At 34.5% G+C, this 25,317-nt stretch overlaps 2 protein-coding genes across 10 annotated transcripts; both read left to right on the top strand.

Annotated features, from left to right (window-relative positions):
• Window positions 1-3,863: 3,863 nt before the first annotated feature.
• Window positions 3,864-16,403, top strand: LOC115981622 (F-box protein At3g07870-like). 9 transcript variants are annotated; one of them, XR_004089406.1, is made up of 6 exons: window positions 3,864-5,226; window positions 7,161-7,246; window positions 9,098-9,237; window positions 14,159-14,244; window positions 15,519-15,634; window positions 16,148-16,403. XR_004089406.1 is itself a non-coding variant. In XM_031103900.1 (2 exons), exon 1 carries the CDS (start codon window positions 3,928-3,930, stop codon window positions 5,194-5,196), a length of 1,269 nt encoding a protein of 422 aa, XP_030959760.1. In that variant the 5' UTR covers window positions 3,864-3,927; the 3' UTR covers window positions 5,197-5,226; window positions 7,161-8,020. The 9 variants fall into 9 exon arrangements, 3 of the variants coding, with proteins under 3 accessions (XP_030959760.1, XP_030959762.1, XP_030959761.1); XR_004089404.1 differs by having other exon boundaries at window positions 15,515-15,634; XR_004089405.1 differs by lacking the exon at window positions 15,519-15,634 and having other exon boundaries at window positions 16,148-16,402.
• Window positions 16,404-18,849: 2,446 nt separating this feature from the next.
• LOC115982987 (F-box protein At3g07870-like) lies at window positions 18,850-25,315 on the top strand. Its single transcript, XM_031105756.1, has 2 exons — window positions 18,850-20,360; window positions 25,294-25,315. Exon 1 carries the CDS (start codon window positions 19,074-19,076, stop codon window positions 20,112-20,114), a length of 1,041 nt encoding a protein of 346 aa, XP_030961616.1. The 5' UTR covers window positions 18,850-19,073; the 3' UTR covers window positions 20,115-20,360; window positions 25,294-25,315.
• Window positions 25,316-25,317: the final 2 nt, after the last annotated feature.

Below are 25,317 nucleotides of genomic sequence, written 5' to 3'. Positions count from 1 at the left end.
TCTGTAATAAGAGGAAAATGTGAAGCTACAATTGAATTCGAAGAAATGTATTTCTATAAGAAATTTCATCAAACATATTCTGAGCTTTCTAATTTGGCCAATTTTGTAGTTAGGAATCAAAGTTACACAATAAAAATTAAAGGGGGAAAAAAACAAAATGAAATGAATGATTAAGTTAACGTTCATGCTTGGAGTAATTAATAGTGTTCCCATCATGCTTGGATGAAAGGTTGGAAAGCTTTCAGTTGAAATTTCTATCTAACAAAGTGAAGTGATTGATTAGGTTTGATAATTTTTACTTTTCCCCATTGACTTATGTATGTTGATAGCCTTTTTTTTTTTTTTAATACAAGATAGAAATTCTACTCTAACCTAATGTAAGTGTACATGTGTGTGAAGCGCCATCTTAGAGACTTGAACTCCGACCCTTGTCCCCCCACACTTCATAAGCACTTATACTTGTGGAGTGATCATCGCACCAAGGATGTGCAGTGATTATGTTGATAGCCCTTGAATCTGCTATTGCTTGCGTGTAGACATCCTAGACATTAAAATAACCTCTTTTAAAGATTTTGGAAAACAATAGAAAACTCTGACTTCACCAAAATAGAAAAACAATTTCAAGTAAAATATTTGATTAAACTTTGAATTTAATCAAGACACACAAAGAGCTGTACTTGGATTTTATATTGTTAAATATTTTTTATAATTTAATTTTCCCACCAGATCAAAAAAACAATTATTAAAAAAAAAAAAAAACAAAAGAAATCAAAATTTTCAATACTTCCATTTACTTTAAGAACAACATACTTCCATTAACAATAAGAACAACATAGAATACAAACCATAGAGTTATAGGGTTAAGTATTACAAAAATCTAGATGAACCCATGTGTGGTGAATAGGCATTTTTGTGGCTGCCATGATATGAGTACCGTCACCATTGCTTGCGTGCAGGCATCCTAGACATTAAAATAACCTCTTTCAAAGATTTTGGAAAACAATAGAAAACTCTGACTTCACCAAAATAGAAAAACAATTTCAAGTAAAATGTTCAATTAAACTTTGAATTTAATCAAGACACACATGGAAATTGGTGTTATCCCTTGAAAATCTTGTTTCCTTCCTTGTTAATGGCTTCAAAAGCATATCCATTCCTTCTAGTCTTCCTGAATCTTGTCTCTTTTTATTGCCAATCTTAATAAGAAGTTGCCATTCTCTAAAGTCAAGTTCCTCAATAAATGAAATCAAGTTAAGCTAGAAAATCATAATGCTTTACCATTGCATATTCGCTCTTTTTTCCATTCCATATTTTCTTTTTCTTTTTTCTTTTTATTTATTTATAAATAGCATTCTATATCAAACCAAGAACACCAATCAATTTTTGGTATAAGCGGGGATTGAACCTTAATGGACTGTTTGGTTTTTGGTGTTTCCATCACTCATCACTCAAAAATGATGGGACTCACAGAGAGAAGCTTGTTTGGATTTGTTTTCAAGTTTTGTTTCCACCACTCAATTCTCTAATTTTTGAGTGATGAATTATGAAAACTGAAAACACATTTTAGGAGTTTTCAAGTTATGGAAACAGAGTTATGATGTCATTTTTGTAAATACACACACAATGAGGGACCCACGGTCAGACCTTTTGCTCTCTCTTTTTCTTTTTCTTTTTTGTCTTTCACGATGTGTTTGGATCACCTTTCTCTATTCTCTTCTTCTTCTTCTTCTTCTTCTTCTTTTTTCCTCCTTTTCACGTTGGTTTCCGGGTTTGGTTGCATTTTTTTTCCTTTTTCTCTTTTTTCCATTCCTTTTCACTAGGTTTCTAGGCATGGGTTCTTTTTTTTTTTTTTTTCACATTGGGTTTTTGGGTTTGGTTGCATTTTTTTTCTTTTTTCTTTTCACCAGATTGGAAAATCAATGAATCAAAGAGGAAATTACAAGCACCAAACCCATTCAAAGGAAACACATATACCCAAAAATTACAAGCACCAAACCAATATACCCACAGATCGGTGCTGCTGCTACCTGTCGGAGGTGGAGATCGGAGCTGGGTGGATTTCCTTTGTTGGAGATTGGCGTTGTTTGTACTCAATGAGGTGGAGATCGGCGCTGTTTGTACTTTGGAGAGGAAGAGAGAACCGGTATCTGGGGATTGGGGGAGAGTGATGTAAAAAAAAAAAAAAAAAAAAAAAAAAAAAAAAAAAAAAAAAAAAAGAAAAAGGGATGTATACGCGAGTATGGTGCTCAGGCAGTGGGTCAGGCATGAGTCCCACAAAAAGTAGAAAAATTTGAGTGATAAGAAGCTGAAAATATGTACCAAATGTGTGGGGTTTAGAAAATTGGGGTATTTTAAGTGATGAGTGATGAGTGACGAAAATTGAGTGATGAGTGACAAGTAATGGTTTTTTAAAAACCAAATAGCCCCTAAATCTCTTATTCTACCATCAAAGACTACCGGTTAAACTAACTGGAACCCATAATAAGGCAACGATTCAATAGCACATATTTAATTTCTATATTCTATTTTTTTGATAACCAATTTATATATTCTCTATCTTCTCAAAAAAAAAAAAAAATCTATATTCTATATTCTCTGGATATTAGATAGACTTAGAACTCAAAACTTAATATGCGATGATTTTTTTTTTTAAACAACTATCTATCACTTGACTCTTTATTGGTTTTCTTTCTCACAGTCTCTCGCTTTCGCTAGCTGCACTGCCCTTGGGTATAACATCAAATCCAACCCACCTAGTCGACTCGCTCTCCTCTCCTATTGTGAGTCTCTCTCTGTTTGAAGGAAGTAGCAATGTCAGACAACTCACCTGAAGTTTCAAAATCCTTAATTGAAGAAGCAATGTGGGCTTCTCTTCCTCCTAAACTCCTACCCCATATTCTCATACGCCTACCTATCAAATCCATCATCAAGTTCACCTCCGTTTGCAAAACATGGAAATCCCTCATCCAAAACCCCACCTTCATTTCCAACCATCTCCACCACTTCTCCAACAACCTCCTTCTCTTCAGGCTCTGCCCTAAGCCTCTCGCCATAGCAGTCAAACAACTGAAACGAATCGAAGACGAAAAAAAAGTCTATGCTTTACATTAGGATGACAACACCAATTTCCATCAATCTAGGTAAGAGATATAAAAGCTTTTATTGATATAAGCCCATTCCAGCATACCAAAATTAAATTAAAGCACATGTATTATACAAAAGTATGAACCCTGTTCCAGCATACCGAAAACAAGGGAATGAGAGGAAAAAAAAACAAAAACACTATATGTATCACTTAAAGGAAACAAATTGCACTATGTTGACTCGACGCTACTTATGCATCAATGATAGGAATTAAGAGCATGTACACTAGCAGAATACTTATAGTTAAGTATGGCTGGTTGAGAAAAAATCAATGAAAGCAAAATAATTGAAAAAATTGAAATTTTTTTTAATAGTAATCAAATCAATGAAATCAAAACAATTGAAAAACTCACAATTGGGTACGACTGATTGAGATTAGTAGCAGCATGAGAAAGGAGCAGCAAAGAGAGAGCAAAAATATTGGTATGGCTGATTGAGAATAAAAATGGCTAAAATTTAAGGAGTAATTTAGGAGTTTCGATAAAATTTTCATTAAATCTAAATTCATTTCCTTCTATTTTTCCCAATTTGAGAGAACAAAAATTTGAGATTTTAAAAGAAAATGAGGGAACGAGTGTTTTTTTTTTATAGCAATTCTATTTCCTTCTATCTAAACTCGCAAATAAGAGGATAAATTTTCTATTTCCAACGTTAAAACTCCTAAACAAATAAGCTTTTTATTTCATTCTATTTTCTCCTTGCAGTGCCTTAGTGTCACTTTCTCATTACTTTTTCTTTAAACCATAAACCCCTTTTCTTTCTTTCTCTTTGAAGGTAGTAGCAATGTCTGACAACTTACCTGAAGTTTCGAAATCCATCACCGAAGAAGCAATGTGGGACTCTCTTCCTCATGAAATCCTAACCCACGTTTTCCTACGCCTACCCATCAAATCCATCATCACTTGCACCTCTGTCTCCAAAACATGGAAATCCCTCATCCGAAACCCCTCTTTCATTTCCACTCATCTTCACCACTCCTCCAACAACGACCTCCTCCTCTTCAGACTCTGCCCTAAGCCTCTCGCCAAAGCAGTCAAACAACGGGAACGAATCGGAGACGAAAAAGAAGTCTACGCTTTACATTGGGACGACAACACCAATTTCCATCAATACACCACCTTTGACGACTTCCCTTTCCATGGCCAAAGTGCTACTGGTGTATTCCGCGTGGTTGGTACTTGTAATGGCTTGATTTGCCTAGCTGATGATTTAAACACTTATGCTTATAATTTCATTCTCTGGAACCCTTGTGTTAAAAAATATGTGCAACTTCCTACCCCCAATTTCTCCTTCATGACTACCGGTCCCTTCACCGCGGCTGTTGGGTTTGGGTTTGATTCCAAAACCAATGACTATAAGGTCGTGAGGTTTGTTACTCCTGAGGATGGCGACTTCGAAGAGGGTGAATCTACACCCAAGGTTGAGGTCTACTCACTTGCCACTGGGAAATGGAGAGTGGTTACTGCTCAATGTCCCAAATGTGCTGTTCGTGATACAATGTTGGTCTACCTACGCCTACAGGCTTTTGTCAATGGGGCTTTGCATTTGGTTTGTTACAAGACAACTCCAGAAATCAGATTTCTCCACTTTGTTTTGGTGTTTGATTTGGAGGATGAGGTCTTCCGCGAGATACCACTGCCTAAGCATTCCGATATGTTCTATTGGAAGTGGGTATCTATTTTGGCATATGGGAATTCCATTGCCGTGATCGAACCTGGGTATTCTGTTGACACTCTCGATATATGGGTGTTGAAAAACTATGCAGATGCGTCATCATGGACCAAAATTATAAGTTTGGATGCTCAAGTGCCCCCACAGGACATACCAAGGCCACCTTCAGGTTTTTACAGAGTGAAAATACCTAGCCTAAAAGCTTTTAGAAAGAGTGGTGAGGCTATATTGGAAACATATAAAAAATGGCTTGTCTCGCGGAACCTTGAGACCCAAGAGGTTAAAGATCTTGGGATTACTGGATCTAAGTATAGTTTTGTTGATCCTTACATTGAGAATCTAGTTTTGCTAGACAAACCCGACCTTGCAGTTACTTACTAAGGGAAAGAAAGAGGACCAACAAGAGGCAAGGTGCATTTTATTTTCATGGTTTTCCGTTTTGTTCTTCATATATACTTGGCATTCATTATAAGTTAGATATGATTTTAAATACTATAAATTCTTATTGTTGATCGATTACCTTAATTGAGTGGATTTATGTTTAGGATAGATAGCTTATCAAGGTTTTGCTTGCTGTCAATAGCGTGTATACTCAACTATCAAAAAACAAAGTGGCAACTTTTAGCATGTTTATTTATCAAGTGGTTGAAAATAAATGGACACTGAATTTCATGCTTCCTGCCACTAATAATTTACATTATATAGATAGATTTACTCAACTTTTTCTTTCTCGATAATGTTATGGCGACCTCTTTTAATTTCATGTTTTCAAATTGGCACTAAATGTTCTTCATGATCTCCTTGGATTATTAAAAGAATTTCTTAATATGTCAATTGTGATCTTATTATGCTAAAGATATTGTCATGCCTAGAGTCTTGTGACTCAACTGGTTGGCACCTCCTGGTATGTTCAAATCTCTCCTCCCTTGTTGTAACTATTGAATTATCAAAAAAAAGAAAGACAAGATATTGCTTGTACATTTTAAATCTTCTATCGCCTCATATGCCTATCTTCTTTCTGAAAAAGATACCCATATAACAATTTTCATGAACAAAGCAGCTCAGCAATGATTATTGTTTGCTTTGGGTGGTTAAGAATTGAAAAGGACTTGTTTTTAAACCTCATTTTGAAAACATGTTGATGGACAAATCAATCCTTGGTTCATAAGAGTGGTCTTTTACTGTAGTAATGAGATCTCTGATCTGATACATATCAAAAAAAAATCAATGAGATCTTTGATAATTTGTGATTGATGCTTGGCAAGAGATGGTGGTTCAATTTGTGGTTTTTGGATATTTATGGAGCATGCTAAGCTGTAGTCATGTAAAACCTTTTTTATTTAGACATCCCTCTCATCCACCCCAACTTGGTGATGGTGAGCATGCTAACTTTTGCATCTAGTTTCTTTCACTGTTCCTCCATTTAGGTGGTTGTGCCCCTACTTTGTAACTTTTTCTGGTTTGGAAGCAGCAATAGGATGTAGTGATGCGAAACAACCTTTTTTTATTTAGACATCCCTCTCATCCACACCAACCTGGTGATGTTGAAATTCAATCCCGAAGAAATTTACCAAAAGGCTAAGCTATCACCTTTTTCTTTGTGATATGTATTGCTGAAATTTACTTTCATCTTAAAACATGTTAATGTTCTGTTTTTTCTTTTTTCTTTTTATAGACAAGTTAATGTTCTGACTTTGTTCTTTAGGCCAAGGTTATGTTTAAGAGGAAGGTTAAATATTTCTCTTAAACAATCGAAGAATGAGGATATTGGTGGTATGGATAAAAAGAGTACAAGGGTGATCAATTTTTGTTGAGCAAGGGATAAAAGCCTGCATATAAGACACATTGAACACTTAGGGATGTATTTTAATTATTAAAAAAAAAAAAAAAAACCCTTAACTAACAACCAAGAATTTATTCATGAGAGGGTGTTGAAGGATGATAACAAACCTCAATTCAAACATGTGTTTTGTGGTTGTCTACTCGGCTTTGGCTTTACTTTGAAATTTTTCTTTTGGTAGTGCAATATTTCTATTCTCTAATTTTCTTTGGTAGCACAGTGTCTTCTCTTTACAATTGTCCTATGTTTAAGTAGCAAAATATCTTCTTACTATATATGGCCTGGGAATCTGCTTAGAACATTTACCTATGTCCCCCATTCACTTTGGTCCTCATGTTCATTTGGTAAAGGGTTGGAGTATTTCTTTATTTTTACATTTCGAAAAACCACAAATCTTGGTGTAGGTTTTTTTCCATAATGTTACAAAATTGATTAGTATATTTTTATCTTCTTATGGTATTAAATCACAAAAACGAATGCACTCACAGTTTTTAAATTCTTGCAGGACTTTGTGCAATCATGGATGTTGATGAGATGTACATAACAGACTTCAACTCAGAGAAAGAAAAGAGTCAACAAAGTCTTTTGATGGTGTGTGGTTATTTAGCGTTGGCATTAGTTTATTATGTCAAAATAGATTGTAGTTAGAACTTTAAAGGAGTTTATTTTTTTAAACTAACTTGGGCTACACCACTCTTATGTTAGTATTTCTGGATGATTTGAAGTTTGGTTTCTGTGCATTTACAAAAATGATTAAGCACTATATTGTATGCCATGCGCATTATGTGTGTGTGTTAAATTTCTCCTTGCTTTACATCTATCCAATGGGTGTAAAGGTATCTATGGAAAAATTCTATAAATCTGTCTTTTAATCTTAGGATGTGTACATTTATGATGATAGGAAGGAGTGATGCATATTGCCACTGAGTTTGTCTAGTTTTGTATGTTGTGCAGTCAATACACAATCAAGTAAATAATGCGTACTGCCTTGTTAGTTGTAAACCATCTGATGCCTACTACAGGCTGTGTTTGTGTCTGATATTGTTTGTTTTGCTACTGCGGGGTCCAATGTAGTGAGTTGCCTGTGCTACTATACTTGCTTGCTGCTGTTGTGTTAATTGGCCTGTTGCCTGTTATGCTTGCTTCATCTGTGTGTTGGTCAACTGCCTGTAGTGCAGTCTGCTGCCTCTGCGGTTCTATGTATTGTTGTATTCTATCTTATTTGCTATTTAGCAGTGTTAGCAGATCCTGAGATTTGAGTACTAGGATAGGTAATTGCATGTAATCTGTTTGGCTGATGCATATCAAGAGTGCATGTCATCAGTTAGTTATTGGTCCATCTTCATAACTAGCCAAATTAGATGTTACTAGTGATAGCAGATGCTAGCTGGTTGTTAGTTAGGGAAGTGGTTTGGGCAAATCTTGACTTGTACTCAACTAGCAAAAAAAAAAAAAGCTCGAATCTGTCACTTCACTATTTCATTTGCACACACAATCAAGTTCTTAATACTAATATCCATGGCAAGGCTGTCGTGAACCAATCAACTGTGATCAGTTTAAAAAATTTGAAATGTTTTAATGTTCATAAAGACACTAGGATTTTCTTATTTAGTTCAGCAGGGTGTGTGCATTGTTCCATGATTCTCTTTTTGTACTCTCCTTGCTTTTGACTTGTGCTCTCCAAAAATTTATGGACAGTCTTCTAAGCTATTCCGGAGGAGTTGGGAAAACCAATTGCTATGACTGAGAATTTCATTCAAAAAAGTTTCTTCGCCCTCACAAACTAACGTCAATGGTATCTCTTTGCTTCTAAAAGATGTAACATTTTAAAAAGTTCACGTGACCTGGCTTTTTCTTTAATGCTCAGTAAGAACTTGATATTTCTAAACAAGACCAAAGCCCCCGCAGTGCCCCCTTCATACTACCACAATAATACTGTGTGAGAAAAAGTTGTAAGCAACAACGATTGTAGCCAAACCAAATAAAGGTAATTTTGTAACTTTTTTCTTGATTTCAAGTCCTACTTATGGTTGATTGCCTGTTTCAATTAAGTACTTGGATGTATTTTCTGTAATAAAACCACTCAAAGAGGATGGTTACAGCTCTTCTTCTTCTCTTCCATGGTGTGAACCAGACCAAATAATTCAAATCCCTAGTACTGTGACTGTCAATCCTAAATTTACTATTTCCTAGGTGCTACACTTTAGGTTTCTCAATTAAATCAACCACATAGTTGATTGACCAATGACTTACATGGTTGAATTTATTCTCCTTTTAAATAAATAAAAAATGACATTATTTATTTTGCATTGATCATATAACTATATGCTTGAACTTAATTTGAAAACCTAAAGTACAATCTCCAAGTGTCTCTGGCTTTATTTTTTTTTTTTACTCATAAAAATGGCATCTGTCTAAGCCTTGGGCCTTTTCTGGGTGTAGATTGTCTATTGTGGCCCTTGGCCCCCCTTCAAAGCAGTCAAGGTATATATCCTTGATGCTGAAAATAGAAGAAGAAAGAGGAGGTATACTAAAAGCTTTAAATGCAGGACTTGACAGACATCAACATGCAATGACTAATGGTAAATTTTGGTTTCTCTAGTTCAATAATATAATTGTTTATTTAAAACTTAGGTACCAAGATGCAAGATGAACGATAGAGGTAAATTATAAACTGTCACCAGCTTCCAATTGAAATCTAAATTTGTATGCGTGGGTACTTTTTATTATTATTATTATTCAATATTCAAATCCAACTTTTCCTATCATCACTATATATATATATACACACACAAAATTTAGAACAAAAGCCCATTGAGTTCTATATCAAACGATAGCAGGCACCTTACAACAACCATCGTCAAATGTCGTACATTTAATGTAGCCATCACAATAGACAACTACCACAAACATGATAATGCTTAGCAATGTGCGTATGACTAAGATTTTTTGAAGCGGATTTCTTATGAGAACAAAGTCACTATTATGCTAATTGTCATACTAAAAAAGTCACAAGAAACTTGTAATTCACTAAGAATAATAAGAACCAGCTACTCATTAGCGTTTGGAAATGTAGGTGATTTAACATTTTATCCTTTGAGCACCTATCATGATAAATCTAAAAAAAAAAAAAAACCCCACAAACAATTACTTGAATGCCATCAGTAAATAACAATTACTTTAATCTACCATTGCTTTTTGTGCATTCATCTTGGACAAGAAAATAGTCCCTCTAGACTCCAAACACTTTGTGCATTGGAAGTACTAATAGTAAATAAATCACAATGCCACAACAACAAAATTGCATCCGTACATATTAATATAGATACGACATCATTTTTGGACTGAAGTTTAATATGCGATGATTTTAAAATAAAAATTAAAAATTATAATTTCTTTCTATTTGCTTATCTCTCTCTCTCTCTCTCTCTCTCTCTCTCTCTCAGCTTCTTTGATGAGCTAGCTAGGGATTTACTTCCGATCCCTAAAGACAACCAATATGATGCCAAAGACAACGAACTCCCATTAATGGTTGAATTGAATTTTTTTTGATGTTCTAATATACATGTCAATTTTCATGTTAATCAAATATTATTTATTATTTGATCCAAGAACATAATTTTTATGCATACAAAAACTTAAAATTTAAACATTTGATTGATGATTTAGCTATTAATATTTGATTTTCTTGAATTTTGAAAGTAATGAAGATATAATAAAAAAATATAATCTAATTATGGATTTGATAAAATTTATATCCAATAAAAATATATTAAGACAAGAGATTTGTCACAATTAATATTTAATATAAATATAGTGAGTGCAAGTTTTAGCTAAATTTTGTTTTGTATGTTGATAGTCTTTTTAATCTTCCATTGCTTTTCGTACATGCATCTTGGACAAGAAAATAACACCGTTAGACCTCAAGCATTTTGTGTATTGGAGATATCAATTTAATTATAAGGTCCTTAGCCCACAAGTGACAAGCCCACAAGTCCGCAACAACAAAATTGCAACCGTATTGATTCTTTAAAAAAAAAAAAAGCATCCATACATATAAATATGGATACGACATCGTTTTAGTACACAAGTTTACTATGCGTTGATTCTTTTCTAGGTTTCTCCCTCTCTCTGAGTCTCACTTTCACAGTTCCTCTGATGAGTTAGCTAGGGATTTAGCTCCAATCCAACCTGCCTGCTGGTCTACTCTCTCTTTCCTTTTACAGTTACTACTTCTTTAAACCCCTAATCTCTCACTTTTGAAGGTAGCAGCAATGTCAGACAACTCACCTGAAGTTTCGAAATCCTTAATCGAAGAAGCAATGTGGGCTTCTCTTCCTCCTGAACTCCTACCCCATATTCTCATACGCCTACCTGTCAAATCCATCATCAAGTTCACCTCCGTTTGCAAAACATGGAAATCCCTCATCCAAAACCCCACCTTCATTTCCAACCATCTCCACCACTTCTCCAACAACCTTCTTCTCTTCAGGCTCTGCCCTAAGCCTCTCGCCAAAGCAGTCAAAAAACGGAACCGAATCGGAGACGAAAAAGAAGTCTATGCTTTACATTGGGACGACAACACCAATTTCCATCAATACACCACCTTTGACGACTTCCCTTTCCATGGCCAAAGTGCTACTGGAGTATTCCGCGTGGTTGGTACTTGTAATGGCTTGATTTGCCTAGCTGATGATTTAAACACTTATGCTTATAATTTCATTCTCTGGAACCCTTGTGTTAAAAAATATGTGCAACTTCCTACCCCCAATTTCTCCTTCAGGACTACCGGTCCCTACACCGCGGCTGTTGGGTTTGGGTTTGATTCCAAAACCAATGACTATAAGGTCGTGAGGTTTGTCACTCCTGAGGATGATGACTTCGATGAGGGTAAATCTACTCCCAAGGTTGAGGTCTACTCACTTGCCACTGGGAAATGGAGAGTGGTTACTGCTCAATGTCCCAAATGTGCTGTTCGTGATACAATGTTGGTCTACCTACGCCTACAGGCTTTTGTCAATGGGGCTTTGCATTTGGTTTGTTACAAGACAACTCCAGAAATCAGATTTCTTCACTTTGTTTTGGCGTTTGATTTGGAGGATGAGGTCTTCCGTGAGATACCACTGCCTAAGCATTCCGATATGTTCTATTGGAAGTGGGTATCTATTTTGGCATATGGGAATTCCATTGCCGTGATCGAACCTGGGTATTCTGTTGACACTCTCGATATATGGGTGTTGAAAAACTATGCGGATGCGTCATCATGGACCAAAATTATAAGTTTGGATGCTCAAGCGCCCCCACAGGACATACCAAGGCCACCTTCAGGTTTTTACAGAGTGAAAATACCTAGCCTAAAAGCTTTTAGAAAGAGCGGTGAGGCTATATTGGAAACATATAAAAAACGGCTCGTCTCGCGGAACCTTGAGACCCAAGAGGTTAAAGATCTTGGGATTACTGGATCTAAGTATAGTTTTGTTGATCCTTACATTGAGAGTCTAGTTTTGCTAGACAAACCCGACCTTGCAGTTACTTACTAAGGGAAAGAAAGAGGACCAACAAGAGGCAAGGTGCATTTTATTTTCATGGTTTTCCGTTTTGTTCTTCATATATACTTGGCATTCATTATAAGTTAGATATGATTTTAAATACTATAAATTCTTATTGTTGATTGATTACCTTAATTGAGTGGATTTATGTTTAGGATAGATAGCTTATCAAGGTTTTGCTTGCTGTCAATAGCGTGTATACTCAACTATCAAAAAACAAAGTGGCAACTTTTAGCATGTTTATTTATCAAGTGGTTGAAAATAAATGGACACTGAATTTCATGCTTCCTGCCACTACTAATTTACATTATATAGATAGATTTACTCAACTTTTTCTTTCTCGATAATGTTATGGTGACCTCTTTTAATTTCATGTTTTCAAACTGGCACTAAATGTTCTTCATGATCTCCTTGGATTATTAAAAGAATTTCTTAATATGTCAATTGTGATCTAATTATGCTAAAGATATTGTCATGCCGAGAGTCTTGTGACTCAACTGGTTGGCACCTCCTGGTATGTTCAAATCTCTCCTCCCTTGTTGTAACTATTGAATTATCAAAAAAAAAAAAGACAAGATATTGCTTGTACATTTTAAATCTTCTATCGCCTCATATGCCTATCTTCTTTCTGAAAAAGATACCCATATAACAATTTTCATGAACAAAGCAGCTCAGCAATGATTATTGTTTGCTTTGGGTGGTTAAGAATTGAAAAGGACTTGTTTTTAAACCTCATTTTGAAAACATGTTGATGGACAAATCAATCCTTGGTTCATAAGAGTGGTCTTTTACTGTAGTAATGAGATCTCTGATCTGATACATATCAAAAAAAATCAATGAGATCTTTGATAATTTGTGATTGATGCTTGGCAAGAGATGGTGGTTCAATTTGTGGTTTTTGGATATTTATGGAGCATGCTAAGCTGTAGTCATGTGAAACCTTTTTTATTTAGACATCCCTCTCATCCACCCCAACTTGGTGATGGTGAGCATGCTAACTTTTGCATCTAGTTTCTTTCACTGTTCCTCCATTTAGGTGGTTGTGCCCCTACTTTGTAACTTTTTCTGGTTTGGAAGCAGCAATAGGATGTAGTGATGTGAAACAACCTTTTTTTATTTAGACATCCCTCTCATCCACACCAACCTGGTGATGTTGAAATTCAATCCCGAAGAAATTTACCAAAAGGCTAAGCTATCACCTTTTTCTTTGTGATATGTATTGCTGAAATTTACTTTCATCTTAAAACATGTTAATGTTCTGTTTTTTCTTTTTTCTTTTTATAGACAAGTTAATGTTCTGACTTTGTTCTTTAGGCCAAGGTTATGTTTAAGAGGAAGGTTAAATATTTCTCTTAAACAATCGAAGAATGAGGATATTGGTGGTATGGATAAAAAGAGTACAAGGGTGATCAATTTTTGTTGAGCAAGGGATAAAAGCCTGCATATAAGACACATTGAACACTTAGGGATGTATTTTAATTATTAAAAAAAAAAAAAAAAACCCTTAACTAACAACCAAGAATTTATTCATGAGAGGGTGTTGAAGGATGATAACAAACCTCAATTCAAACATGTGTTTTGTGGTTGTCTACTCGGCTTTGGCTTTACTTTGAAATTTTTCTTTTGGTAGTGCAATATTTCTATTCTCTAATTTTCTTTGGTAGCACAGTGTCTTCTCTTTACAATTGTCCTATGTTTAAGTAGCAAAATATCTTCTTACTATATATGGCCTGGGAATCTGCTTAGAACATTTACCTATGTCCCCCATTCACTTTGGTCCTCATGTTCATTTGGTAAAGGGTTGGAGTATTTCTTTATTTTTACATTTCGAAAAACCACAAATCTTGGTGTAGGTTTTTTTCCATAATGTTACAAAATTGATTAGTATATTTTTATCTTCTTATGGTGTTAAATCACAAAAACGAATGCACTCACAGTTTTTAAATTCTTGCAGGACTTTGTGCAATCATGGATGTTGATGAGCTGTACATAACAGACTTCAACTCAGAGAAAGAAAAGAGTCAACAAAGTCTTTTGATGGTGTGTGGTTATTTAGCGTTGGCATTAGTTTATTATGTCAAAATAGATTGTAGTTAGAACTTTAAAGGAGTTTATTTTGTTAAACTAACTTGGGCTACACCACTCTTATGTTAGTATTTCTGGATGATTTGAAGTTTGGTTTCTGTGCATTTACAAAAATGATTTAGCACTATATTGTATGCCATGCGCATTATGTGTGTGTGTTAAATTTCTCCTTGCTTTACATCTATCCAATGGGTGTAAAGGTATCTATGGAAAAATTCTATAAATCTGTCTTTTAATCTTAGGATGTGTACATTTATGATGATAGGAAGGAGTGATGCATATTGCCACTGAGTTTGTCTAGTTTTGTATGTTGTGCAGTCAATACACAATCAAGTAAATAATGCGTACTGCCTTGTTAGTTGTAAACCATCTGACGCCTACTATAGTCTGTGTTTGTGTCTGATATTGTTTGTTTTGCTGCTGCGGGGTCCAATGTAGTGAGTTGCCTGTGCTACTATATTTGCTTGCTGCTGTTGTGTTAATTGGCCTGTTGCCTGTTATGCTTGCTTCATCTGTGTGTTGGTCAACTGCCTGTAGTGCAGTCTGCTGCCTCTGCGGTTCTATGTATTGTTGTATTCTATCTTATTTGCTATTTAGCAGTGTTAGCAGATCCTGAGATTTGAGTACTAGGATAGGTAATTGCATGTAAACTGTTTGGCTGATGCATATCAAGAGTGCATGTCATCAGTTAGTTATTGGTCCATCTTCATAACTAGCCAAATTAGAGGTTATTAGTGATAGCATACTGTTAGATGCTAGCTGGTTGTTAGTTAGGGAAGTGGTTTGGGCAAATCTTGACTTGTACTCAACTAGCTCGAATCTGTCACTTCACTATTTCATTTGCACACACAATCAGGTTCTTAATACTAACATCCATGGCAAGGCTGTCGTGAAGCAATCACCTGTGATCGGTTTAAAAAATTTGAAATGTTTTAATGTTCATAAAGACACTAGGATTTTCTTATTTAGTTCAGTAGGGTGTGTGCATTGTTCCATGATTCTCTTTTTGTACTCTCATTGCTTTGACTTGTGCTCTCCAAAAATTTATGGACAGTCTTCTAAGCTATTCCGGAGGAGTTGGGAAAACCAATTGCTATGACTGAGAATTTCATTCAAAAAAGTTTTCTTCGCCCTCACAAACTAACATCAATGGTATCTCTTTGCTTCTAAAAGATGTAACATTTTTAAAAAGTTTACGTGACCTAGCTTTTTCTTTAATGCTCAGTAAGAACTCGATATTTCTAAACAAGACCAAAGCCCCCGCAGTGCCCCCTTCATACTACCACAATAATACTGTGTGTGAAAAAGTTGTAAGCAACAACGATTGTAGCCAAACCAAATAAAGGTAATTTTGTAACTTTTTTCTTGATTTCAAGTCCTACTTATGGTTGATTGCCTGTTTCAATTAAGTACTTGGATATATTTTCTGTAATAAAACCACTCAAAGAGAATGGTTACAGCTCTTCTTCTCTTCCAAGGTGTGAACCAGACCAAATAATTCAAATCCCTAGTACTGTGACTGTCGATCCTAAATCTACTATTTCCTAGGTGCTACACTTTAGGTTTCTCAATTAAATCAACCACATAGTTGATTGACCAATGACTTACATGGTTGAATTTATTCTCCTTTTAAATAAAAAAAATGACATTATTTATTTTGCATTGATCATATAACTATATGCTTGAACTTAATTTTAAATAAAAAAAATGACATTATTTATTTTGCATTGATCATATAACTATATGCTTGAACTTAATTTGAGAACCTAAAGTACAATCTCCAAGTGTCTCTGGCTTTATTTTTTTTTTACTCATAAAAATGGTATCTGCCTAAGCCTTGGGCCTTTTCTGGGTGTAGACTGTCTGTTGAGGCCCTTCGGCCCCCCTTCAAAGCAGTCAAGGTATATATCCTTGATGCTGAAAATAGAAGAAGAAAGAGGAGGTATACTAAAAGCTTTAAATGCAGGACTTGACAGGCATCAACATGCAATGACTAATGGTAAATTTTGGTTTCTCTAGTTCAATAATATAATTGTTTATTTAAAACTTAGGTACCAAAATGAACGAATGAGGTAAATTATAAACTGTCACCAGCTTCCAATTGAAATCTAAATTTGTATGCGTGGGTGCTTTTTTTTTATTTATTATTCAATATTCAAATCCAACTTTCCCTATCATCACTCTATATATATATATATATATATATATATATAGAAAATTTAGAACAAAAGCCCATTGAGTTCTATATCAAACGATAGCGGGCACCTTATAACTATGGTTTTCAGAACCGGACCGGACCAGGAGGTCAGACCGTGAAAACCCGGATGAAAACTGATTTTTTAAGCCTAAAGAACCAGATTTTTTGTTAATTCCGTGAGCTCCTAAAACCGGGGTTGGACCGTACGAACCAGTGAGAACCGTGCGGTCCAACCCCTTAGCAATTTTTTTTTTAAACAACTTAACACAATTTTATTCTACTTAATTAAATTATGCATCTCTTACAAGGAATAAAAAAAATTTAACTAAAATCCTTCAAAGATATTCAACTTTACTTCAAAAATTAATCATAAATTTTAATGTTTTCATGGTTATTATTTTATTTTATTAACTTTCTTATTTAATTATTAAATATATGCTTAAAAATCATTAAATTTCCCTCACACATATAGATATATTGTCAATTTTGCTAGTTTTACAAATTTAATATCTATATTTAGGCTTTAATTAATTATTAAATTAATTATGATGTCATCACGGTTCGACCTCAAAAACCTTGAACCTCTCCCTTTTACGGTTCAATGAACGGTCCAGATCTGAAAACCTTACTTACAACAATCATCGTCAAATGTAGTACATTTAATGTAGCCATCACAATAGACAACTACCACAAACATGATAATGCTTAGCAATGTGCATATGGCTTTAAGACTTTTTGAAGCGGATTTCTGATGAGAACAAAGTCACTATTATGCTAATTGTCATACTAAAAAAATCACAGGAAACTTGTAATTCACTAAGAATAATAAGAACCAGCTACTCATTAGTGTTTGGAAATGTAGGTGGTTTAACATTTTATCCTTTGAGCAGCTATCATGATAAATCTAAAAAAAAAAAACCCTCCACAGACAATTACTTGAATGCCGTCAGTAAATAACAATTACTTTAATCTACCATTGCTTTTTGTACATTCATCTTGGACAAGAAAATAGTCCCTCTAGACTCCAAGCACTTTGTGCATTGGAAGTGCCAAGAGTAAATAAATCACAATGCCACAACAACAAAATTGCATCCGTACATATTAATATAGATACGACATCATTTTTGAACTCAAGTTTAATATGCGTTGATTTAAAAAAAAAATAATAATTTCTTTCTATTTGCTTATATCTTGATTTTTTTTTTCTCTCTTAGTCTTACTTTCACAGCTTCTTTGATGAGCTAGCTAGGGATTTACTTCCGATCCCTAAAGACAACCAATATGATGCCAAAGACAACGAACTCCCACTAAAAGATTAACATGATTACATATTTTGAAAATCTAATAGTTGAATTGAATTTTTTTGATGTTCTAATATACATGTCAATTTTCATGTTAATCAAATATTATTTACTATTTGATCCAAGAACATAATTTTTATGCATACAAAAACTTAAAATTTAAACATTTGATTGATGACTTAGCTATTAATATTTGATTTTCTTGAATTTTGCAAGCAATGAAGATATACTAAGAAAATATAATTTAATGATGGATTTGACAAAATTCATATCCAATATAAATATATTAAGACAGGGGATTTGTCATAATTCATATCTAATATAAATATATTGAGTGCAAGTTTTAGCTAAATTTTGTTTTGTATGTTGATAGTCTTTTTAATCTTCTATTGCTTTTCGTACATGCATCTTGTACAAGAAAATAACACCTCTAGACCTCAAGCATTTTGTGTATTGGAGATGTCAATTTAGTTATAAGGTCCTTTGGCAACTGTACTTAAATTTTATAGTGTTAAATCTAATCTTTTCACTGGATCAAGAAAATAATTGAAAGCAAGTTAAGTTAGAAAATTATAATGCTTTACCATATTAAACCTTAAACAAAAAGGAATACAATGAATTACTCCTTGATTATTGGTGATCAGGAACGGTGTGGGAGTGAGTCTAGTGACTAGTGAGGAATGATCGGATGAGAAACAAAATAAAATTACAGAAATATCAGAATCTAAATCTTCTTGTCCCACTGTTTTTGCTTCACTCTATGCTCCATCAATAAAAACTTGCTGCATGTTCACCTAACTAATTAAATACTACAATTATTGACTTATTAATACTACCATTATTAATTAATAGTAGTAATTAATTAATTAGATAAATATGTAACAAATTTTTATTGATAAAGTATAGAATGAATCATAAAAAGTAAAACAGAAAATTTAGACTCAATAGATCACGGCACAAATCGCAATGCCACAAGTGACAAGCCCATAAGTCCGCAACAACAAAATTGCATCCGTATTGATTCTTAAAAAAAAAAGGGCATCCATACATATTAATATGGATAAGACATCGTTTTAGTACACAAGTTTACTATGCCATGCGTTGATTCTTTTCTAGGTTTCTCCCTCTCTCTGAGTCTCATCACTTTCACAGCTCCTCTGATGAGTTAGCTAGGGATTTAGCTCCGATCCAACCCGCCTGGTGGTCTACTCACTCTCACTCTCTCTTTCCTTTTACAGTTACTACTTCTTTAAACCCCTAATCTCTCTCTTTTGAAGGTAGCAGCAATGACAGACAACTTAGCTGAAGTTTCGAAATCCATCACCGAAGAAGCAATGTGGGACTCTCTTCCTCATGAAATCCTAACCCACGTTTTCCTACGCCTACCCATCAAATCCATCATCACTTGCACCTCTGTCTCCAAAACATGGAAATCCCTCATCCGAAACCCCTCTTTCATTTCCACTCATCTTCTCCACTCCTCCAACAACCTCCTCCTCTTCAGACTCCGCCCTGAGCCTCTCGCCAAAGCAGTCAAACAATTGAAACGAATCGGAGACGAAAAAGAAGTCTACGCTTTACATTGGGACGACAATACTAATTTCCATCAATACACCACCTTTGACGACTTCCCTTTCCATGGCCAAAGTGGTACTGAAGTATTCCGCGTGGTTGGTACTTGTAATGGCTTGATTTGCCTAGCTGATGATTTATTATACACTTATGCTTATAATTTCATTCTCTGGAACCCTTGTGTTAAAAAATACGTGCGACTTCCTCACCCCAATTTCTCCTTCATGACTACCGGTCCCTACACCACGGCTGTTGGGTTTGGGTTTGATTCCAAAACCAATGACTATAAGGTGGTCAGGTTTGTCGCACCTGAGGATGGCGACTTCGAAGAGGGTGAATTTCTACCCAAGGTTGAGGTCTACTCACTTGCCACTGGGAAATGGAGAGTGGTTACTGCTCAATGTCCCAAATGTGCTGTTCGTGATGCAATGTTGGTCTGCCAACGCCTACAGGCTTTTGTCAATGGGGCTTTGCATTTGGTCTGTTACAAGAGAACTCAAGAAATCAGATTTCTCTACTTTGTTTTGGTGTTTGATTTGGAGGATGAGGTCTTCCGTGAGATACCGCTGCCTAAGCATTCCGATTCCAATATGTTCTATTGGAACTGGGTATCTATTTTGGCATATGGGAATTCCATTGCGCTGCTTGAACCTGGGTATCTTCTTCACATTCTCGATATATGGGTGTTGAAAAACTATGCAGATGCGTCATCATGGACCAAAATTATAAGTTTGGATGCTCAAGCGCCTCCATAGGACATATCGGAAGCTTGGGCAAAACCTTGGGCAATAGCTTTTAGGAAGAGTGGCGAGGTTATATTGGAAACATATGAAAAAAGGCTTGTCTCGCGAAACCTTGAGACCCAAGAGGTTAAATACCTTGGGATTACTGGATCTAAGTTTAGTTTTGTTGATCCTTATGTTGAGAGTCTAGTTTTGCTAGACAAACCCGACCTTGCAGTTACTTACTAAGGGAAAGTAAGAGGAACAACAAGAGGCAAGGTGCATTTTATTTTCATGCTTATTTTTATAGTTTTCCGTTTTGTTCTTCATATATACTTGGCATTCATTATGAGTTAGAGATGAATATATTGCTCATTGATTACCTTAATTGAGTTGATTTATATTTATGATAGATAGCCTATCAAGGTCGTGCTTGCTGTCAATAGCATGTATACTCAACTATGAAAAAACCAAGTTGTTTGTGTTGATTATCAACTTTTAGCACGTTTATTTACTAAGTGGTTGAAAATAAATGGGACTGTGAATTTCATGTTTCTTGCCACTTATAATTTATATTATATAATAGATAGATCTACTCAACTTTTTCTTTCTTGATAATGTTCCGGTGACCTCTTTTAACTTCATGTTTTCACAATTGCATTAAATGTTCTTCATGATCTCCTTGGATTATTAAAAATGTATTATTAATACATTTTTCTTAATCTGTCAATTGTGATCATAGTATGCTAAAGATATTGCTTGTACATTTTAATTGCCTCATATGCTATTCTTCTTACTGAAAGGATTCCTGGAGCACCATATTCATGGGCAAAGTAACTCATCAATAATTATTTCTTGCTTTGGGTGATTAAGAATTGAAAATAACTTGTTTACAAACCTCTTTTTGAACTTATTTTGTTATCACTTTTTCCTTAGCATCGTTTGAATATTTTTATCCCAATAAAGTGGTTATGCTTAGATGTATTTTTTTGTTGACTCCATTTTATTCCATTGTTCATCTTTTTCCCTCTTTTAATATTTTGTGAATGAGTTACTATATTTTTTTACACAATTGTTTAAAGTAGAAGTAAAAACCAACTAGTATAGACCCTTATGCAAGAATTGGGGTTTCACATTGGCTTTAATGGGATGTAGTTCAATGTCTTTGTAAGTATGGTAGTTTTAATGGGATATTTTTTCTTTGTCAGAATATCGTCTCAAACTTACAAGAGTTGGCTACTACTGTTTCTATAAATGTGTTTAAGCACTCATGTTTGGTAATTGGTTTTGCCCCTGTTGTAGCTTACTAATGAATATATTCACTTATTTGGAATGGAAAATCCTAGAAGTTCCTTGATAGTTAGCATCTTTTTAGCCTTTTAATTTTATGTAATTGTACACGTGTTGGTGGACAAATCAATCCTTGATTCATAAGAGTGATTTATTAATGTAGCAGTGAGGTTGGTGTCAAAAATCAAAAGTTACAACCCCCCAAAATTTAGGTTGTTGTTTTCCTATTGCATAAGACTTCTTGTTTTGCCTGTTTGGGTGGTTGTTTCTCTGCTATGTAACTTTTGCTGATTTGGATGCAGCAACAGGCTGTAGACTTTAGAAGCATTTCCCTATAGTCATTCCTCTCACCCTCATCATATCCAACCTGTAGGTTGAAGTGAATTCTCTAAATCTTGTAGTAATCGTTAGACACAACTCTCAAAAAAATAAAATAAAACAAAAGTCAAAAAAAATAAGAGAAAAACAAATAGAGATGGGTCCCACACTACATACACTTAAGACAGAAGCGATCTCTCAATGATTTATAATGTTGAAAATAATTTCATCTTATACAGTTGATGACATTTATTTTATTTTTGTTGTTGCTTTTACTAAGAATTTTGTATATATATATATATATATATTTTTGATAAGTAATAAATTTTATTGATATAAAAAAGGGACACCCTAGTATGTAGGGAGTGTACTAGGGGTCAACAAAAATTACAAGAATCAAGAAAGGAAGAGAATGATTGGTTTCACAAAGTAGCCAACCAATCAAATAAAGTCCTAAAGAAAAAAAGCTTGAGGTCTGGTATGGATCTCTCATTATCTTCAAAACACCTACTATTCATTTCCCTCCAAAGACACCACATTAAACAATGGGGAACAATTAACCATATATGACCATTTCTATGACAACCAAATCTGCCTTGTCAGCAAGCTAGAAGTCCCACAACAGACTGTGGCATAACCCAGCTTACTCCAAATAAACCCAAAAACATAGACCATAAATCCATAGCAACCGGACAGTGAGGAAATAGATGGTCAAGAGAGTTGGAGAGAGTAAGAATTTTGTATATTTCTACTCTCTTAGTTTCTTCTGGAACACATGTCTTCTCTTTATGATCGCCCTTTGCTATTTTGCTAGATTTCTTATTATTAAATAATTGCTGGCTTTGGAACCTGCTTAGATCATTTACCCTGGTCCCTGATCCCCCTTGGTACACTTGTTTTTGTGGTAAAGGTTTGGAGTGTTTCTTAATATGTACCTAGAAAACCTTCAAGTATCGGCGTAGATTTTTTCCATATGATACTCCACTAATTTGTGTTATTTTATCTCCTTTTTCTTTTAGCATAAATCAATAAATGTCCGATTACTTATTAAAAAATAAATCTACTTCTGCTATAAGATCTCAAACAATCATGGTTGGTAATGAGCTATGGATAAGTAATAGACATTATCTCAGCTAAAGAAAAGATTCAACAAAACTTTTTGTTGGAGTTTATTTTCTTATTATTGGCTTGATTTTATTTTGTGAAATTGTGTTGTAGTTTTTATAATGTTAAACTCCATTTTGTTTACACCATTCTTAGCATTTCTGGATGATTTGCAATTTGGTTTCAGTGTGCTTACAAAAATGATGGAGTGCTTAATTGTCTCTGCCATGCTTCATGCTTGCATTGGGATAAAGATGCTTGCCAATGCTCTTTGTGTGTGTGTATTGTATTTGACTTGAAAACATTTGGTTACTAAGGTTTCTATAATTCTGGAAGTTGATAGGTTGTTAGCATCTTTCTAGCCTTTTATTTTTCGGTAGTTGAAAACATGTTGATCGACAAATCAATCCTTGGTTCATAAGAGTGATTTCTGACTGTAGCAATGAGATATGTGATAATATATGATTGTTGCTTTGCAAGAGATTGGTTTTTGGATATATGATTGTTGCTTTGCATCTAGCTCATTTCACCATTCCCCCATTTAGGTACTTGTGCCTCTACTTTGAAACTTTTCCTGGTTCGGAGGCAGCAATAGGCTGTAGTCATGCGAAGCCTTTTTTATTTAGACATCCCTCTCATCCACACTAACCTGGTGATGGTGGAATTCAATACCAAAAGAATTTACCAAAAAGCTAAGCTAGCACCTTTTTCTTTGTGATATGTTTTGCTGAAATTTATTTTCATCTCATACCAAGTTAATGTTTAGTTTTTTATTTTATTACTAAAACAAGTTAATGTTCTTAGTTTGTTATTTAGTTCAAAGTTATGTCTTAGAGGAGGGATAAATATTTCCCTTAAGAATGAAGATATTGGTGTTATAAACATAAAGAGTATATGGGTGATCAACTATTGTTGAGTAAGGGGCACTAGCCTGCACATAAGACACATTCAACACTTGGCCAATTTAGGTGGTCGTTTCCCTGCTGCATTATGTTTCATGTTTCACCTGTTTTGGTGGTTGTTTCTGTGCGATGTAACTTTTCCTGATTTGGTGGCAGCAACAGGCTGTGTGATGTTTCACCTTTCCTTATAGTCCTTCCTCTAACCCCACACTAATCTTGTGAAGGTGAAACTCAATCCATAATCCAAACACAACTCCCAAAAAAAAAAAAAAATCTGTCAAGAAGCTAAGTTGGAAACTATTCTCAATGATTTTTAATACTGAAAATTATTTCATCTTATATAGTTAATGACATATTTTGTATTTGTGTTGTTTCTTTTACAAAGAATTTTGTATATTTCTACTCTCTTAGTTTCTTTTGGAACACACGTCTTCTATTTATGATTGCCCTTTGTTATTTTGCAAAATTTCTTGTTACTTCTAAAAAGACTCAAAAAGAATTGAAAATGACTATTGCTTGCTTGCTTTGTGGGGTTAAGAACTGAAAATGACAGTTCCTTAAAAAAAAAAAAAAAAAAAAAAAAGACTTGTTTATAGACCTCTTTTTGAAAACATGTTGATGGACAAATCAATCCTTGGTTCATATCAAAAGAATGCAATGAGATCTGTGATAATTGTGATTGTTTCTTGGCAAGAGATGGTGGTACTGTTTGTGGTTTTTGGATATATTTTTCTTATTATGGAGTATGCTAACATTTGCATCTAGTTTTTTTCATTGTTTCCCCATTTAGGTGGTGGTGCATCTACTTTGTAACTTTTCCTGGTTTGGAGGCAGTAATAGGCTGTAGTCTTGTGAAGCCTTTTTTTATTTAGACATCCCTCTCATCCATACCAATTAACTTGGTGATGGTAAAATTCAATCCCGAAATTTTTTTACCAAAAAGCTAAGCTAGCACCTTTTTCTCTGTGATATTATTGCTGAAATTTATTTTCATCTTAAAACAAGTTAATGTTCTTTTTTTTTCTTTTTCTTTTTCTCTATTATAAACAATTTAATGTTCTTTGTTTGTTCTTTAGGTCAAATTTACGTTTTAGAGGACGGTTAAAATTTTCTCTTAAACAATTTAAGAATGAGGGTGATATGAATGAAAAGAATATATGGGGTGATCAATTATTGTTGAGCAAGGGACAGCAGCCTAAACATAAGACACATTAGAGATGTATTTTTTTTAATCGAAAAAAACCCTTAACTAACAACCAGGGATGTAATTATGAATGTGTGTCAAGGGATGATACAAACTTGGACTCAAATACGTGTTTTGTGGTGGTCTAGTTGGCTTTGGCTTTACTTTGAAATGTTTGTTTTGGTTGTGCGATATATCTATTCTCTGATTTTCTTTGAGAGCACGGTATCTTCTTATTATATAATTTCTGGCTTGGTAACCTGCTTAAAACATTTACCTCGGTCCCCCATTCACCTTGGTGGACATGTTCATTTGGTAAAGGCTTGGAGTATTTCTTAATTTCATTCTGAAAACCCACAAATCTCGGTGTAGGATTTTTCTACATTGTTACTAAACTGATTTTAAATTCTTGCAGGACGTTGAGGAATCATGGAAGCTG

This window comes from Quercus lobata, chromosome 3, assembly GCF_001633185.2.
Source record: "Quercus lobata isolate SW786 chromosome 3, ValleyOak3.0 Primary Assembly, whole genome shotgun sequence".
Lineage (NCBI taxonomy): Eukaryota > Viridiplantae > Streptophyta > Magnoliopsida > Fagales > Fagaceae > Quercus > Quercus lobata.
This window is presented reverse-complemented; position numbering and strand designations above follow the sequence as displayed.